The sequence below is a fragment of the Tiliqua scincoides genome, chromosome 2 (assembly GCF_035046505.1).
Source record: "Tiliqua scincoides isolate rTilSci1 chromosome 2, rTilSci1.hap2, whole genome shotgun sequence".
Taxonomy (NCBI): Eukaryota; Metazoa; Chordata; class Lepidosauria; order Squamata; family Scincidae; genus Tiliqua; species Tiliqua scincoides.
The window spans coordinates 205,233,407-205,251,887 of NC_089822.1; the positions used below are offsets into that span (position 1 = coordinate 205,233,407).

An 18,481-nucleotide genomic window follows, 5' to 3' on the forward strand; every position below is an offset into this window, starting at 1 on the left:
AATGCAGTGGTTCTGCCAGTATAAAGCAGCTGTAAAGTGTGCTCTGGCAGCACAGGCTGCTAGAGTGGCAGTGGGAAGGTTGGAGGCTTTCCGCACTTGTCAGCCGATCATCCACCTGAGGAGGTGAACTGGTACACAGGGTGGGCAGAATGGGGGAAGGGATGGGTGGAGTGGGGTGGCGATGGGGTGGGGAGGAGAGCGGAACAGGCCTGAGTTGGGACGGGATCAGCAGAGGCATGCGTTAAATCCTGACCCCCTTCCTAGGCCTGCTCCACATGCACGGATAATCTTGGACTTGCACCAGGAATGAAGATGGTGAAAGTCCAAGTTGACCCATGGTAGCTGCTGGTGCTTGCTCCTTCTAAATAAATAAGCAGCAGCCTTACCAGCAGCACAAAATGCAATAATAATAATAATAATAATAATAATAATAATAATAATAATAATAATAATAATAATAATAATAATACAGGTATTTATATACCGCCTTTCTTGGTTGTCAGATTTCTCCTCAGACTTTAATTCAAGGCGGTTTACATAGGCAGGCTATACTAAATCCCAATAGGGATTTTTACAATTGAAGAAGGTTCTGTCTTTCAAGAACCACAACATTTCAGATGGATCTTTTTATGATCTGGTATCACATTCTGGCCTCCATTTTCTTCCCACACAGGCTGACAGTGGCCAAAGAGCAGGTGGCACAACTTGGCATAACTCGGCTAGGTTTGTCAGCTGCTTCAAGGTCTCACCATTCACGGTGCCAGTGGCCTTGAACTGGCAACCTTCAGATGTTATCTTCAGGCGAACGGAGGCTCTACCCTCTAGACCAGACCTCCTGCCCTGTCAATGCACTGTCAAATACAACCGGGCTGCTGCAACAAAGGTGAATGGTGGTGACTGTACAACAGTGGCCTTCCAAGATGCCCTAGCACTAGTAAGTTGGTGTGGAGGGTGGGTGGTGGGTGAAACGTGTATGGGGCAGGGAGAAGGAAGAATGGAGGGAACGAGGATAGGGAGGGAGTGTGTGGTTATTGGTGGTAGTAACTCCACCAAGGCTGTCCCAGCCTTGACCCACCTCCCCAGGTTCACACAGAGTTGTGTCAGCCAAAGAGCTGTCACATGTCTAAGAAGCAGAGGCTTATTCCAAGGTAAGGAAATTAATGTTCTGTTATGCTGAGGAGGCCTCTAGGACTGCCCCCTGCAGGACAGAATACGTGCTCCACTGGCATGGATGTATCAGGCAGCGGTCGATTTAGTTAGGAATGGTCTGTAAGGGAGGTCCCTTACAGACCATTCCTAACTAAATCCACCTCTGCCTGATACATCCATCAGGGAAACCTACACTTAGGATACTGATCTCATGTTCTGCAAAATTAAATCACTAAATAACCTGGCTATTCAGGCCTGGCATTGTCTAGGAGTCTCAATTCATAGGTATATTTGGGTGATTAATTAGGCCAGGAGTGTGCAAACTTTTTGGCAGGAGGGCCATATCATCTCTCTGACACTGTGTGGGGGCCAGAAAAAAAGAATTAATTTAAATTTCAAATTTATATAAATGAATAAATTTACATTTGCATTTACATAAATATTAGAGATGGAACTTATATGAATGAATCAATGAATAATTAAATGAATGAATCAATGAATGAATGGATTCAAGCCAGTTCATAGAGAAGGGGGGGATCTTCAAACCAGTTCATAAACACGTTCAAAAAATGGGAGGGAAAGGGGGAAGGGAGGATAAGATCTTACATACCAGTCCAAAGCACTCTCCAGCAGCCTGTGCCCCTGGAGGCTCTCCCCCTGCAGCCAGCTCCTGCATCTCTGCAGGGTGTTCTGAGGGCTGGGGAGGCTGAGCATCTGGGAGGCCTTAGAAGGTCACTTCTGGTTTTTCCATAAACCAGAAGTGACGAGTTAAGGCCTAAAAAGGCCCTCAGAGAGCTGGGAAAGCCCTCTCCAGCCCCCCAAAGACCTTTTAAGGCCTTAAAATGTCATTTCTGGTTTTTGGAAAAATCAGAAGTGATCTTCTAAGGCCTCCCAGAGGCTGTCCGTATGTTTGGCAGCTCAGACTCAGCTCAGAGAGGTAGCCCACAACAACTGGCCTCGGCAGCCATGTGGTACAGAGAGAACCAGGGCCTACTATTTGCAGCTCTTAAGAAAATATATTGTTCTCTTAAGGAGACACCAAAGCCCGCACCTGTAACAAGCCACCATATCAACTGCTAGAGTCCTCAGCATGGGATAACTGTAGCAATGGAGCTGCCATGCTGCTTTATGAGGCAATAACCAGGTTCCCTGGAGAATAAATGTCTTGGTCTTTGGCCTTGTTGTTTACCTAGCTGGGAAACAGATCATTGTCTGCTTAAAAACAATCTGACATAGAGTACCATGGCAGGTCTATTACTACCAATAAATCTAAACCTCAAAAGCAGGAGCATAAGGCAGATGTGGGCACATGCTGGGATTCTACTCAATGGAGAGGAGGTATTTGTGATCTATTTTAGTGCTGCTTGTTTGTCTTGGAAATCCCCTGGAAAGTGTAAAAAATTCCATCGAAATACTTAAGATGTAAACTTTGCCATTATTGTTGTTTTCTGATGTTCCTCTGGAAAACCCATAGTGACTTACTCAGGGATCTCAGGGGTGTCCTACCCACTAATCAGATCAGGCCGTGCTTAGCTTCTGACGTGTTGCAGCACAGGGAGCTTCTAGACCATGCACTCTGGGCCCTTGTCTTATGTTTCCCATAGTTAATTTGTGCCCATGTATGATTCTGAAGCTTATTCTGAAGCTCGTACTAATATTATTACTTATTATACTACTTGCTTTGAAACTTACTACTACTACTACAGGTGTGCCCCAGTATCTGCAAGGGTACCGTTCCGGAACACCCCACAGTTAACTGAAACCGTGGATACCAGGGAATGCTCCCCGCCCTCCAGACGCGAGGGGAGCCTCAAAACCTCCTGAGGGTCCACTGAGCCCAGCAGAGGGTGCACAAGTCCATCTGCGATCTCTGCTGGGCTCAGGCTGAGCCTTACAAAGAATAAGTCATTTCCAGTTTTACGAAAAACCAGAAGTTGCATTTTTTCGCAGAGAGCAGAGCTCCCCTCACCTCCAGATGGGGTGCGCGCAGGGTGGCCCCACGGACCTGATTTGTGGAAAAGTTAATTCATGGATATGGGATCCATGGATACGGGTGCTCCCTTGTACTACTCCTATTACTACTACTACAACATGCTTTTGTATGTTCTATAAATAATGGCACAGCTGGGGAGGAATTAGGAATGAGCCTGGTTGAGCAGTGACCAAGGACTCATGCCCACAAGAGAACTCATCCAGCTGGCCTGAGTCCTGAACACTCAGTATTAGTGGATCCCATATACTGAGGGAAACCCAGTGAAGGGCTTTGCACCAGGGCCTCCAACAACTTGGCACCAGCACTGGGTACAGCCTTTCTACTGGCTGCCTTAAGGAAATATCTCATTTGCAGGAAGATGTTTAGAGCAATCCTATGCATGTCTACCCATTGTATTAAATTGGGCTTATTCCCAGAAAAGTATGTATATAGGATTGCAGCCTTTCTGTACCTGCTGCCACATCTACCTTCAGCTACTTTTGCATGTCACAAAATAGCGATAAAATGAACTATAGATTGGCTGGGCATGTGGGTCTGATTTTGTGATGTGCAGAAGCAAACATAGAACAAGACGGTGATTGGGATGATGAGTTTGGTGCATGTTTGCTTCAAAAAAGTCCCAGGCAACAGTTCTCTATTCCTCTACCACCTTGGCCCACATTGGCTCCCTCTGCATATCACAAAATTTTCCATGGGTATTTAGTAATGGACCAATTTAGTAAGGATTTCATGTCATGTAAAATACAGTATTCCTTTCTGTTTGCAGACATCTATATAATAAAATAATCTTGGTACAGACACTAGAAACTCTTTCTCTCTTTCACTCACACACACACCTGCAGACATGAAAATTCTTTCCTGACAGCTAACTTTTCTAAGAGCTGGTGATTCACTTTCTTGGGAGCTGATCTGGGGCAAAATCAGCTGGTGGTCATAATTAGACTGGTAGCATTTCATAAAGCAAAAACATACCTTCTTTTCATGGCTGCCATTCTCTGTGAGGTTGAAAACTGGCAGAGTGCCTGTCACCACCAAGCCCAGACCCTATCAAAAGGGAGGTAATTAAATAAATTATTATAAAATACTATAGATAGGGGAGTGGCCAAGTTAGCAAGTGAAACAGCATATTTCATGACTATTAACTACAGAGTTGTGGGGGGGGGAAGGCAGTTTCTCAAAGAAAAGTGGGGAAGAAATCAATCTGGGAACATAACTCGCAGAGATCTGGTGATGAATTGCGTTGAGACACAGGACTGACTGTTTTTGTTAAAGTGTTGATAACCTGCTAATTTAGGACATGACCTAGAGAATCAGATCTGCATGTGGGAACAGGTTTTTGCTGCAGATGGAGCAGCTTTTTTTCTTAAGCAGCTTGGGTAAGAACCTTGCATGAGGAATATCAGACTGCATTGAGACCATTTGTTCCATATGCACAAGTCCATATGCACAAGTCCATATGCACACAGCTAATTGTTCCTCCATTCACTTCATATCATGCAGTTGCTTGGAGAAGAACTTGCATAATGATGAAAATGGGCGGATAATTGTCTTCCTCATGGCTTTCTGAATCAGAGCCAAATCTAGTGGGCTCCTCCAGGCAGGAGAGCTGTGGTGTCACCCCCATACATTCTGCCTTTCTCCTGTAATGTTCCACCTTCTGCACTTTGCTGAACATCAGAAGTAGCAGTTTACGTGTAGGGCTTTTTCAGCAATGGCATCAGTGCTGTGGAATGCCCTTATGTGGGAGACTTGGCAAATTCCCACTGCAGTCTCTTTGATGTCACATTAAGACCTGGCTTTTGGAGAAAGTGTTTGGGATAGGCTGAGTCATGATTTTAGATTTAACTATCACAATGTTTTTCTGCTCCGTTGCTTTGTTTTGTTACTGGTATTATTTCATGGTAGTTATTCTGAACTGCTCTGGTTTGCACTTGTACTTTGGCTCTTTCAGTGCTTTTGTAAGTCTCTTCTTTAAGCAGTGTACTGTAACTACATAATAAACAGAACCTATGGGTTGTTGATCCAGGGATATATCAAATGTTTGGGAAGCCTGGCCTTCCCTTAGACCTTCCCCAGTTATCCATGCCCCCAACCACCTCAATATGTGTGCTGGGAGAGCTACATGGGATGACCATGTGTATAGGCTCACCATCATCCAGGAATCTTGAACAAGTGAGATTCCCAAATGTGTTGAGAATCTATAACATACAAGCGTATGCATCTGGGCATCCAATCCAGATCTTCTGCTGAATGCATGGAAGGCCCGGCTAACACATGTGCCAGTGTCAGATCCAATGGTTGCCATCCCATTTTCCCCTTTATCTATTTGGGGGAAAATCTGCACAGTCCTCTTGTTCTCAAGCTGTGCACACAGTTATTCTGTGCAAATAAAACATGGGATGAGCGAAAGCAGAACAAGTATACTTTTTTAAGGAAATAAAAATACTACTGGGCTAATGCCTGAGATACACTTCCTGATCTAACAACACATACCAAGTCAGGTTCTTTATTCTCAGTACCTTTCTGGTAATGAAGCCCCTGAAATAAAGTCATCTGTTGATTACTACTATCTCTGTAGTTTCCCAGTTGTGCCCAGGGGCTTCTTTTTGTTCTCTATCAGAAAACCTTTCCACTGGCCTGATTTGACCACTTTCTCCCCTGTGATGGTCAATGACCATTTATCAGGTATGGGAGGACAGTGGCATAATTTCTTTGTTCTAAGCTAGATTGGAATGTTGGTGATTAAGAGGAGAACAATGGAGGTGGTTTGGTTAACTCATAATGCAATGCCCCATTCTCTGCAGATACTTTGCTCCTGGTCTAATTCTTCTCATGCAGCCCAAAGTGCTCTTGTTTTGGGTCAGAACTGCTGTGCTTCCCTGGGGAATATAGGTCATGTTGGTAGGGTCCTCTAGTTAATGCACTGGAGCAGCTGGGACCACAGGTGAAGAGGGAAAGGTCTACAGCAAGCTATCTTGAAAAGCATTTGAAAAGCAGCTGGAATTGCCTGGATTTGGGGCATGAAATAAGTATGTCTCATCAAGCTTGTCAAACAAAGTGAAACATATGGTGTTTCCCAGAAAAAGAAAAGTCCAAGATCAGTTGGGGGTTATCTTAAAGTTTTTTTTCCTCACCAAAGCATCTTGGTAGACATTGGTCCATTGCACCTGTTTTGCCTTGTTCCCCGCCAGGACCATGGGTCTTCCAAGAACATCCAGGTATTCCTGAAAGGAACAGAAAGAAAAATAAAACAGGAATTCACTTGTTTATATATGATTATATACACCACGTATATACAGAATATAAGGTGGGATTACTGTGTACCGAAGAACAACCACTTTTATTTTTTTCCCCCCGTGTCACATCTGCCAGAGTTTACGGTAGGTTCTCTGAGGCTTAAAAGAGACTCCAGGGCTGATATAAAGCTTTCTGTGCCTCAGAGTACATTTCAGACACTGCCAACTATATTGGTCACTCTCGCTTACTGGCATAATTTCCCCGTGCTCAGGGATGTAACTCAATGACAATCTTTTCAGCGTGTGAGAGAATTTTATGAAAAACAATCCTGTATCACATGGCCTCATCATCGGTTTCTAGCCTGTACCATTAAAGCAAACTGGGGCAGAAGATTAGCCTGAGGGACTCTGTGGAAGGGACTGGAGAATTCTAGTGTTTGCATTGGGGAAACTGATACTGCTCCTGTCAAAACACAGCCTGCTGGAGGCCTGGCTGGAGCAAGAGATAAATGCCACAGTCATTGTTTGCATCTCAGTAAGAACATAAGAACATAAGAACAGCCCCACTGGATCAGGCCATAGGCCCATCTAGTCCAGCTTCCTGTATCTCACAGCAGCCCACCAAATGCCCCAGGGAGCACACCAGATAACAAGAGACCTCATCCTGGTGCCCTCCCTTGCATCTGGCATTCTGACATAGCCCATTTCTAAAATCAGGAGGTTGCGCATACACATCATGGCTTGTACCCTGTAATGGATTTTTCCTCCAGAAACTTGTCCAATTCCCTTTTAAAGGTGTCTAGGCTAGACGCCAGCACCACATCCTGTGGCAAGGAGTTCCACAGACCGACCACACGCTGAGTAAAGAAATATTTTCTTTTGTCTGTCCTAACCCGCCCAACACTCAATTTTAGTGGATGTCCCCTGGTTCTGGTATTATGTGAGAGTGTAAAGAGCATCTCCCTATCCACTCTGTCCATTCCCTGCATAATTTTGTATGTCTCAATCATGTCCCCCCTCAAGCGTCTCTTTTCTAGGCTGAAGAGGCCCAAACGCCGTAGCCTTTCCTCATAAGGAAGGTGCCCCAGCCCCGTAATCATCTTAGTCGCTCTCTTTTGCACCTTTTCCATTTCCACTATGTCTTTTTTGAGATGCGGCGACCAGAACTGGACACAATACTCCAGGTGTGGCCTTACCATCGATTTGTACAACGGCATTATAATACTAGCCGTTTTGTTCTCAATACCCTTCCTAATGATCCCAAGCATGGAATTGGCCTTCTTTACTGCCGCCGCACATTGGGTCGACACTTTCATCAACCTGTCCACCACCACCCCAAGATCTCTCTCCTGATCTGTCACAGACAGCTCAGAACCCATCAGCCTATATCTAAAGTTTTGATTTTTTGCCCCAATGTGCATGACTTTACACTTACTGACATTGAAGCGCATCTGCCATTTTGCTGCCCATTCTGCCAGTCTGGAGAGATCCTTCTGGAGCTCCTCACAATCACTTCTGGTCTTTACCACTCGGAAAAGTTTGGTGTCGTCTGCAAACTTAGCCACTTCACTGCTTAGCCACTAGTAGAACTAGTGAGAATCACTGGTTGACACTGGAGAGTCCAAAAGGCATGTTGCTTACATGAAGGAAGTGCTTAATGATGATCTCCTAAACATTAATGGTGATGTGCTTGAAGGCCGCTCCCAAATAGCAGCCTTTAAGGGTGAGAGTCACTATGGGCGCAATCCTAACTAGTAGTTAGGCCAGCGCAAGTCCCTTGGACCGGCCCAGGACCCTTGAGGCACTTAGGCCTGCACAAGGGAGTTGTGCCGGCCTAACTGCACCGTCACAGGCCCCTGGGGTGGTGAGTTTGCACCAGCTGAGGTCGGCCAGCGCAGGGATCCGGAGAGGGAGGGTGGGCAGCAGGTGGTCACAGGGGCAGGCAGGCAGGAAGTGGGAGGCAGGGCTGGGACCCCGCAGTTATGCTGGATCCCAACCCTGTTCCCCGAGCAGCACAGAGTAGCTCCAAGCTGCTCCGTTTTCCTCAGACTTGCATCACCTTCTGAGGTGGTGCAGGCCTGAGGAGACCCATTGGGGCTGTGGTAGCTTTTTGGGCAGTAAGGGGAAGAGTTTCCCCTTCCCTCCTCTGTCCCCAATCTTGTGCTGGATACAGCGCAGGCTTCCTGGCCTGCCTGTTTCCAGTGCAAGTTAGGATTGTGCTGCACATGACATTGATATGGAGAGGGACCTAAATCCTATGTCCTTGCCATAATCCCACTCTCAACCTACTTCCCCTCCATGGCTGAAATTTCCCCTGGGGAAAATCTCCTATGGATATCAAAACTGTCACTGTGATTACTTTTTGTTTATTTTACATGGTTGATTGTTTTGGTCATCTTTTAAAAAAATAAGTCACTGTATGTACTAGAAGGTATTAGAGAGATTCATTTGAATAAATAAGTACTCTTTACAGCAGGGATGTCAAACATAAGGCCCACAGGATGAATGTAGCCCCCAGAAGCAATTTATCTGCCCCCCCTTGTTATAACTGGCCTCTCCCAGCTTGATAATTGGGCTCTCTCATATCTTGGAAATATGAACAAGATTTGCACATTTTCTCTTCTGTCATTTGCAGCTAATGAGTTTCTATGTGAGAATGAAGTACTTATTTCTGGCTTAGTGCTTAGTGACATCACTTCCTGCTGAATGATGTCATTTCTGGCTCACAGCAGGCCCCATGAATGCTAACTTCGGCCCACTATATGAAGTGAGTTTGACATTTCTGCTCTGCAGTTTCACAGCTCTACCACGGAGGTTGTTCACAGCTCTGCCTACTCCCAACAACTAAGTGCAATCATTTTCTAAGGGACTACAGCCAGAAGAAAGGAGCTACTGGGAGTATTCTAAACCCCCCAGTGAAACACCACTCCATTGTTCTCAATGACAACTAGACACATTATTCTCTGAGTGTGTACAAGTTTATATCAAACACATTAATGGTGAATTCTCTTCCTGGAAGCCACCCTTGGTTTGGTTTCTAACAAAAATATATTTGTACATGTGCAGCACAAGGGAGGCTTTTTATAGTTACATAAAAAGTGGAAAGGAGGTGGTCTGAAAGCTTCATTTCCCATTTATATATGTCAGTGCATCAGCCCATTGTACTGTGAGAGGAGCCTCCACCAAAAAGCAGTCTAGCATGGAAACACCCAGGCTAACTGTAAAGTTGGGCAAGACTCAGGGTCCAATCCTATCCCATTTTCCAGGGCCGGTGCTGCTGTGCCACGGCATCTTGTCATGGGGCAACAGTCACAGAGGTCCCCTTAAGGTATGGGAACATTTGTTCCCTTATCTTGGGGCTGCATTGCAGCTACACCGATGCTAGAAAATTGGATAGGATTGGGCCTTCAGTGACAGATTGAAAAAAGCAATATTTACATATTTCCTATGACAAAGTGGATGAAACTGGGCTGGAAGGCACATATATTCATCTTTTGAAGCACGGTTAAAATTTTACTCAGTTAGGCAGGGCTAAACCCATCAAGAGAGGAAGCTCAGAGAAAAGAAAGCACAAAAAAGACATGATGGCCATGGGGAAAAAAGTTAATGAAAACAGAATAAGGAAAAATCTGGGGTAGAGAAGAGGAAAAAATGCTGTAGGGTTAGAAAAGGCTTGAAGGAAGAGATCTTTTATAAGGACTAACTCATACTGCAAACAGAGAGGCAGGGTTCTCCACAAAGCTAAACAGGTTGACCCTGGAATAAATATTTTATTGTGTTTTATTGATTATGACCAGCCTTAGGCATCTTTCATTTTAAAGAGGAAAGACAGCATATAAATCTTTTAAGTAAATAAATAAAAATAAGAGGTCAAAAGCTACTGATCCTATATGCTGATGGGAGATTGAGAAAATTTGCTTTCTGTGGTTTTATTTTGCTAAGGTACAGGTCAGAATAGAGAATATTGAATGCAAAGATTGGTTTGTGTTCAAGAAACAAAAGTCAGCTACAAAATAGCATTTCTACAATGTGGCTCAGAACAAAATCCTTAACCTTGGATTCAGCTGACATTTCCCGTGCACTAATCTGAACATCAGAAGTCTACCACTGCAATGTTAATGACACCACTGAGTTGAGCGTGGATCAAATGTCTTCTGGGTCTTTAATGGGAACATCTGGTACTTAAGACTATGGTATTCAGCTTCATTACTTCTGTCTGCTAGTTAAAGATTTCAGTGTAGACAACCTCCACCACTAGAGGGGACATTGCAACATACATCTTATGTGGTTTACTGTATGGTAACATCCACACAGTATTTTACTATACAGGCAGCAAGGGAAGCAGCATCGCAATGAAGGACTAACATCTGCATCAGGGAGATAAAAGAAGACATAACCTTCAAGGCATGAATCTCTCTTGTGGTGTCATGAAAAACCAGAATCTCAGTAATGGTCATGAGTGATCAGTTTTGACACATATGCAGACTTTCAAAAGCAGCAAGCAATTTTTTCTTTTATTGTCTCACTTTGACACAGTAAGGATTTTCAAAATAACTGAGGCCCCAGTTGCGTATTTGTATGCTTCTTTAACAAGTTTCAAATAGGCTGCTAAAATTAACCAGCCACTCTCAAATTGCTAACTGATCAGAATTTGGTGCGTGTAAAAATGGGAGATAAATTCTACTTCTTGACCCTTCCTTGTTCACAACACTGCACAGATATGTTGAATCTTATAAAATTTGTACATAGAAAGCACTTCATACACACATACGTTATGGGGACCACATGTCTGTATGGGAGTTAATGTGCAATCTCTGTGGTGACCATCCCATGTGACAAAGGTACATGCAAGTATTTCACAGTGCATATACAGACTGGGAAGCAATGATCAATGGAGACTTTCCACTGTGTGTGCTCCCAAGGCAATCCTTACATGGGGATTACACATCCTTATCTACATGTGGATTACAAAGCAATTTCAACATTATCATCATCATCATCATCAATATTTATATCCTGCTTTTCAATCAAAAAGTTCACAAAGTGGCTTACAGAAAAAATAAAATAATTAAATGGAAATGTAGGCATTTTGTTATTCCATCAATGTTATGAATTTCCTGCATTAAATAACGACCAAGCTCCTTTTGCTTCATTTGATCATTCCTTTGGCGTGAGAAAGATTTTAGTCACTGAGCATTTTAGTACAGAAAAAAAACCACAAAAGGCTGGAGGGTGAAAAAGAAAAAGAGAGAGCAATGTGAACCCTGCTTTGATGTGCACTGGATTCTGACCTCTTCATCCCAACAGGAATGCTACGCAAGCAACTGAGAGGGCTAGGGGAACAAATGGTAACAGCAGTTCCATGTGCTGAGAGCCATATTTGCGGCCTATTTGACTTTTGTAAGCATATTAAGGGATAGCATGTGTCAATCAGCCCCTGCTGTCAGCATGAAGAAAACACGCCCTTTTCCCAAATCGATTAACCCTCCCTGCAGGTTGCCATGGTGAAGTGTGGCAGGCAAGAGTTTCAGCCCTGAAGTGTTCTGGGAATGTATTATTTCTGGATGATTTAATCCTGGGGGGAGAGAGAGACATGTAAAGAGAACACAGCATCATAAAGGGGGGGGGGTGAGATACAGGCAGCAAGAGAGAGAAGAAGAAAGAAGTAGCAAGAGACACAGAATTACTGAAAGAGGACAGTGGGAGTAAATATATACTTCAAATCACACTTATACTGTGGATCAATTATTCTGAAAAAACTAACATTCCCTTCCGTACATACCACCACCACAATGGTGTTTGTCACTGTAACTCTTAAAGAACAGTCCAGAAAGAAGGTCCTACACATGAGTGGGCCACTAGGAGAGAGGATTCAGAACCAGAGTTTCAAGTTTCCTGACCAAAAGGTCCACAATTCAATTCAAGTTGCTTAACCTCATTTACATCCCAGTCCTGAATACCTTGGCACCCAGGGTCACAGCGGTGCCAAAATGGTGAGCGCTGCATCCTGTAGACACCGACGCTACCACTGGGATCTCCTTGGAGTAAGAGAGCATTTGCTCCCTAGATAACACCACAGCGCCGCCAATGGGTCTCCTTGGCTCTGCACCCCTGTTTGAGCAGGCGTGGAGCCAAGGAGACCTGTGTTGGGTTGCCTGGTCCAGGAGGGGGGTTAGGATGCAGCGGCTGAGGCTGCCTCCATCTCTGCACCCCTCCCTCTGCCCTGTTTCACCCACTTCCCGCTTTCCCCTTGCCCTGAGAAGTCTTACCACCCGCTGGTGCTGGAAGAACGTTGGCCAAGTGTCCACATGGCATTGAGGCTCAGCGCCTACTAATGCTGGCCTAGTGCTGGCTCTCTCTCCTTCCCTGGTGCCGTAAGTGTGCCTTACGGCATGTTTACGACAGTTAGAGCCAACAGTATGCGTATACCACCAGTGCTATTGGCTTCAGGATTGGGCCCTTAGCCATCACCCCCAAGCAATGATTCAGGACTTCCACAGCCTCCACAGTGTCTCATGAAAGGGAGATGTAGAGCTGAGTGTCAACTGCATGTTGATGACATCCAAGATGCAAGGCTTTCATAATCTCTTCCAGCTGCCTCATGCAGAAGTGAGACAAGAGAGAACCCTGCAGGACACCACAGGCCAATGGCCAAGGCATCAAGCAGGATTCCCCCAATTCCACCTCTGGTATGTATCTGTGAACAAGGATCAGTCTGAACCACTGAAAAAAACAGCATCCCTAGGCTCATCCCCACTAGGCATTCCAAAATGATACTGTAGCAAATGGTATTGAATGCCATTTAAAGGTCCAGCAGAACCAACAGGTATGCACTCGCCCATCTAGTTCCAGGCACAGATCATCAACCAGGGTGACCTAGATCTGCCTGCATCTAGCATGCAGCACAGCAAGCAACACTGCAGGCGCTGGAGGAAGTCTAGACTTCCCACCTTTCTCCCTCTTGCTGACCACCAGCATAGCAAGAAGCTAGGTGATTGGAAGGTGGGAGGGCGAGGCCTGCATTGCGCGGGCTGCTGGGCGACACTCCTCTCACATTTGGTTTTTCTGAGCATTCTCAGAAATGTCTCAGATAATACCCAATTTTTTTAAAGAGGATTTCTCTGAAAAAGCCGGAGAGACAAAAACACTGCTTTCCAAGGTGATCAGTGGGGGGCAGCTTTTAGTCAAAAAAGTGATTGGGTTTTTAAAAATAAAAAATAAGGTCGCTAGAATTATTCATTTTAGTTTTTGCCCAAATAGCTTTCCAAGAAATCTTGAGTTAAAACCTCCTTGCCTGCTGACAGGATAAACAAGCAGAGATTGAAAGCATGTGGCATGTCTGAGGCTGGGCTTCTTTCAAGCACATACTGGGTTATGCATTTTTCCAGACAACAAGTATTTGCATTCTGTCCTCTAAAACATACTTAATAGCAGGCACAAATGAGGCCGATAAGTTAACATCTGGCACTGTTGCACGGCAGCCTTGCTTTACTACACTAATTTGCTTCAGATCTGGGATATAAATGGCTCCATTACTCAGCCTGTTCTGCTCTTCTCCAAGACCTCAGGCAGACAAATCGGACGTTTTGGATGACAGGCAGTTTAATCATAGGCCCCCATAATTGGACTGGAAACTTAAGGCAGCGGATAGTTCAGTTAAGTGTGATTATTTGATGAGAACGCTTGTTGTCTAGTTTGTGCATCGATGAAAGGAACACAATGGCTGCTTGCTGATATAAGACTCTGCTGAGAGACAGACTAATTGAACATGGTCAGTATTTCTTTCTACCCTGGTTTATCTGTGGGCACACTCTCTCTAACAGGTGTTTAAAGTGGTAGGAATTAAACAACTAATATTATACAATGAAATTGTCACAATTTGGGTGAATAGCCAAGAGATAATTTCCAAGATTGTGTAAACTATTTACTGTTCCTAGGAGAACTTTCTCAGAATTTGTCGTGGAAATTTGGACAGCAATTAGTCAGAGCATGGTGTCAGGAGTGGGCAACTTCCAACCCAGATCTGTTTAATCTAGAGCCTGATCCAGTGCAATGTCCCTATGGCTTTGATCTTCTAAACAGGAATTGGACAGCTCTTAACTGGATTCATATTAACCAATTCAAACTAATTGGATAGCTCTTAACCGGATTTGTACAGGTGCCAATATTGGAAATACAAATGGGGATTGGTTGATAATCCTAATTGTGACTGTGGGAATGTTCCATAAACTTTATATCACATTGCAATGGAATGCATCTTTAGACGGTATTCCAGCTCCCTGCAGGAATTACATCAAGGTTACTGCCGTCCAATGGTTAAATGACTTAGAGCCCAATCCTGAGCTTGGCGTGCCGGCTCACTGTCAGAGCGCACTGTTGCAAACATGCCATAAGGGCCAGTGTTCCTCTGGTGCTAGCTCAGTGCTGGCCGGTGCTGGGCTAGCGCTGGGCGAGAGCCAGAGCTCTGCCACTCAGCGGTCGTGTGGACTGCCAAGCAGTGGAGAGGTAGGTGGGGCATGGGGGGAGGCGGGGAGGAGGTATTCTGGGGAGGGAGTGGGATGGGGCAGGGGTTGGTGGGACTGGTGGAGCTTTGCTCCATTGGATCCAGAGCCTCCTTGTCAGGCTCACTGCTGACCTTTGGGTTGCCATAGAATCGAGTAGCCCCATTATAGGGCTTCTTGCTTTACCCGGGGAAAGGGGATGAAAGTCCCCTTCTCCCAAGGAGCCGGCGGCGGCTGCCTGCAGCATTGTGGATGCGGCAGCAGCTCAGGATTGGGCTGTAAGATATTCAGCCATAGGTCTAATCACTTCGTAACTGCTCATATATAATATATAATGTAATTTTATTCAAGATTTTATTCACCATGTTTTAATATTTTTTTGCTTGTTTATATTTTATATAAACATTTCTGTCTATATCTATATAAAATATTGTGAATTTTATTTAATGATGCTTCATTTTTCCATACAATTAAATAAACCAGAACTTCCGAATTAGCACTGAATTTTTTTTTAATCCCTTGAGAACAATTTTACCTACCTTACAATTAGAGGATTCACTTATGATAACAGGCACAGCCATACTATATAATAAAATATATACTGATTTTCATCCATCATCATTAATCTCAAAGAACCATGCTTAATGTATTTTTGAAAGGGTGCTGAAAATTCCTTATTAGAAATGCCTAGCGCCTTCAAAAAGCTACAGTGAAGCGACAAAAAGCTTCAAAAAAGTACAATCAAAATTTCACATATATAGTACACTGATTGGTGTTGAGATGTCTCACAGATCAGAAGATAAATCTTGGGATAGTGGTCGGCAGCTCAATGAAAATGTCAAATGTCAGTGTGTAGTAGCTGTGAAGAAGGCCAATTCCATGCTCGGGGGTCATTAAAAAAGGGATTGAGAATAAAACTGCCAATATTATTATGCTATTGTACAAATCAATAGGAAGGTTACATCTGGAGTATTGTGTCCAGTTCTGGTTGCCACATCTCAAAAAAATATAGTGGGCCTGGAAAAGGTGCAGAAGAGAACAACCCAAATGATTAGTGAACTGGGACACCTCCCTTATGAGGAAAGGCTACAGCATTTGGGGCTCTTCAGGCACCCAAAGGCACCCTGGGGTACATGACTGAGACATATAAAATTAGACATGGGATCGATAGAGTGGAGAAATGGAAATTCTTTTCTCTCTTGTACAATACCAGAACCAGGGGTCGTCCAATAAAATTGACTGGTGGAAGAGTCAGAAAAGACAAAAGGAAATATTCCTGACCCCAATGCATAATTAATCTGTGGAAGTCCCTATGATGTTGTAATGGCATCTGGCCCCTTTCAAAAGGGATTGGATAGATTTCTGGAGGAAAAGTACATTACAGGGTACAAGTCATGAAGAATATATGCAACCTCTGAATTTTACAGGTAGCCTACCTCTGAGTGCCAGAAGGAAGAGCTACAGCAATGGTTCTCAACCTTTAGGATCCTGAGGACCACTGAGACAAAAACTGGTATTATCATGGACCACATGCAACCAGGGTTTCCAAGAGGAATTTTATTTCGGCATACAACATTTCTTTTGGGCCCCTTCCTAAAGAGGAAGGGGAGGGGTGGGCAGAACAGGGTGGACAGGGGGCAAAACAGGGCAAAGGAACATAAGAACAGCCCTGCTGGATCAGGCCATAGACCCATCTAGTCCAGCTCCCTGTATCTTACAGTGGCCCACCAAATACCCCAGGGAACACACAAGACAACAAGAGACCTGCATCCTGGTACCCTCCCCTGCATCTGGCATTCTGACATAGCCCATTTCTAAAATCAGGAGTTTGCACGAACACATCATGGCTTGTAACCCGTAACGGATTTTTCCTCCAGAAATTTGTCCAATTCCCTTTTAAAGACATCTAGGCCAGATGCCATCACCACATCCTGTGGCAAGGAGTTCCACAGACCAACTACATACTGAGTAAAGAAATATTTTCTTTTGTCTGTCCTAACTCTCCCAACACTCAATTTTAGTGGATGTCCCCTGGTTCTGGTGTTGTGTGAGAGAGAAAAGACCATCTCTCTATCTATCCTATCCTTCCCATGCATAATTCTGTATGTCTCTATCATGTCCTCCCTCAGGCGTCTCTTTTCTAGACTGAAGAGGCCCAAGCGCTATAGCCTTTCCTCATAAGGAAGGTGCCCCAGCCCAGTAATCATTTAAGTCACTCTCCTTTGCACCTTTTCCATTTCCACTATGTCCTTTTTGAGATGTGATGACCAGAACTGGACGCAGTACTCCAGGTGTGGCCTTACCATTGATTTGTACAACGGCATTATAATATTAGCCGTTTTATTATCAATTCCTTTTCTAATAATCTCAAGCATAGAACTGACCCTCTTCACTGCTGCAGCACATTGGGTTGACACTTTCATTGAGTCCACCACCACCCCAAGATCTCTCTCCTGATCTGACACAGACAACTCAGAACCCATTAAAGGGACAGTGGCAACAGCAGGAAAAGTCATTGGAGCCCATGTCTACCTTGCTTCCCAATGTGGAGCCCAGGTCTACCTGCCCACACAGCTTTGGCAGTAATACAGAAAACAAAACACACTCCAAATTTTTTAAATACAGAAAATTATTGCAGAAAATTAGATCATCCTATTTAGGCTCACACTAGAATGGAAAGTATCCTGGGCGTACCAAAAATACTTCTGCAGTAGCTGTAGTCCTACAGCTGTGTCCTTGATACACTCTTTCATGGTAAGCAGCTCCACAAGCCAAAGAGCTACTGTAACAGGCCAGTTTCCTCCCAGATTTGACAGTGTTCAGGAGTGTCAGGCATGCATTCCTTGGCTGCAGCCGCAGCCACTGCCCATGTTGGTAGCAAATTCAGGTGATATTGAAAAATATAAGATCCCAGGGAATTTATGGGCCCCCTCCTTTGGCTCCTGGGTCCCCTTTTTGACCCTGGGCCAAGGTACAAATATCTCTCATGGGCCCTCCATGCAACCATCAACCTTTATGCAGAAAATGCAATTACATTTGTAATAAGTAGAGAAGATGTATTATATATTATTAGATATTATTTATAGTGAAGATTTGTGGGTTGCTGCTTTTGTTGCTGGCTGCGGGAAGTTCATTCTCTGCCCTCTCTGGCAGTCCGTGGGGGAGCACACTGGAAGTAATCAAAGGCAATCTTTTTTTTCCTGAGATTTCGCGGACCACTTCTCAGGGTTTTGCAGATGACCTGTGGTCCCGGGAACTAGTCTTCATTGGCATCCTTCAGTCTTGGGAGACTATGGTATCGCGCTCTGAAAAGTGGTTCTGGAACAGCGTCTAGTGTGGCTGAAGAGGCCAATTCGGGAGTAACAATCCCTTCCACAACGGGAACAAATGTAGTCTGTCCCTGGTGTGTCTCCCTGGCTGTGAGCCTTCCTTCTTTGACTCTTTGCCTCAGTCTGTTGGCCAAGTGCCTCTTCAAACTGGGAGAGGCCATGCTGCACAGCCTGCCTCCAGGCGGGACACTCAGAGGCCAAGGTTTCCCATCTGTTGAGGTCCATTCCTAAGGCCTTCAGATCCCTCTTGCAGATGTCCATGTATCGCAGCTG

The 18,481-nt window shown here is 44.6% G+C and overlaps 1 protein-coding gene across 1 annotated transcript in view; it reads right to left on the reverse strand.

The window, feature by feature from the left end:
* Positions 1–18,481, reverse strand: part of CACNA2D2 (calcium voltage-gated channel auxiliary subunit alpha2delta 2) — a 632,244-nt gene that overhangs the window by 53,343 nt on the left and 560,420 nt on the right. Inside the window, exons 14-15 of the mRNA XM_066614251.1 lie at positions 6,277–6,366; positions 4,115–4,186 (exon numbers count right to left, since the gene is read on the reverse strand). Of these exons, the coding sequence (XP_066470348.1) occupies positions 4,115–4,186; positions 6,277–6,366 (162 nt within the window). The remainder of the gene's footprint in view (positions 1–4,114; positions 4,187–6,276; positions 6,367–18,481) is intronic.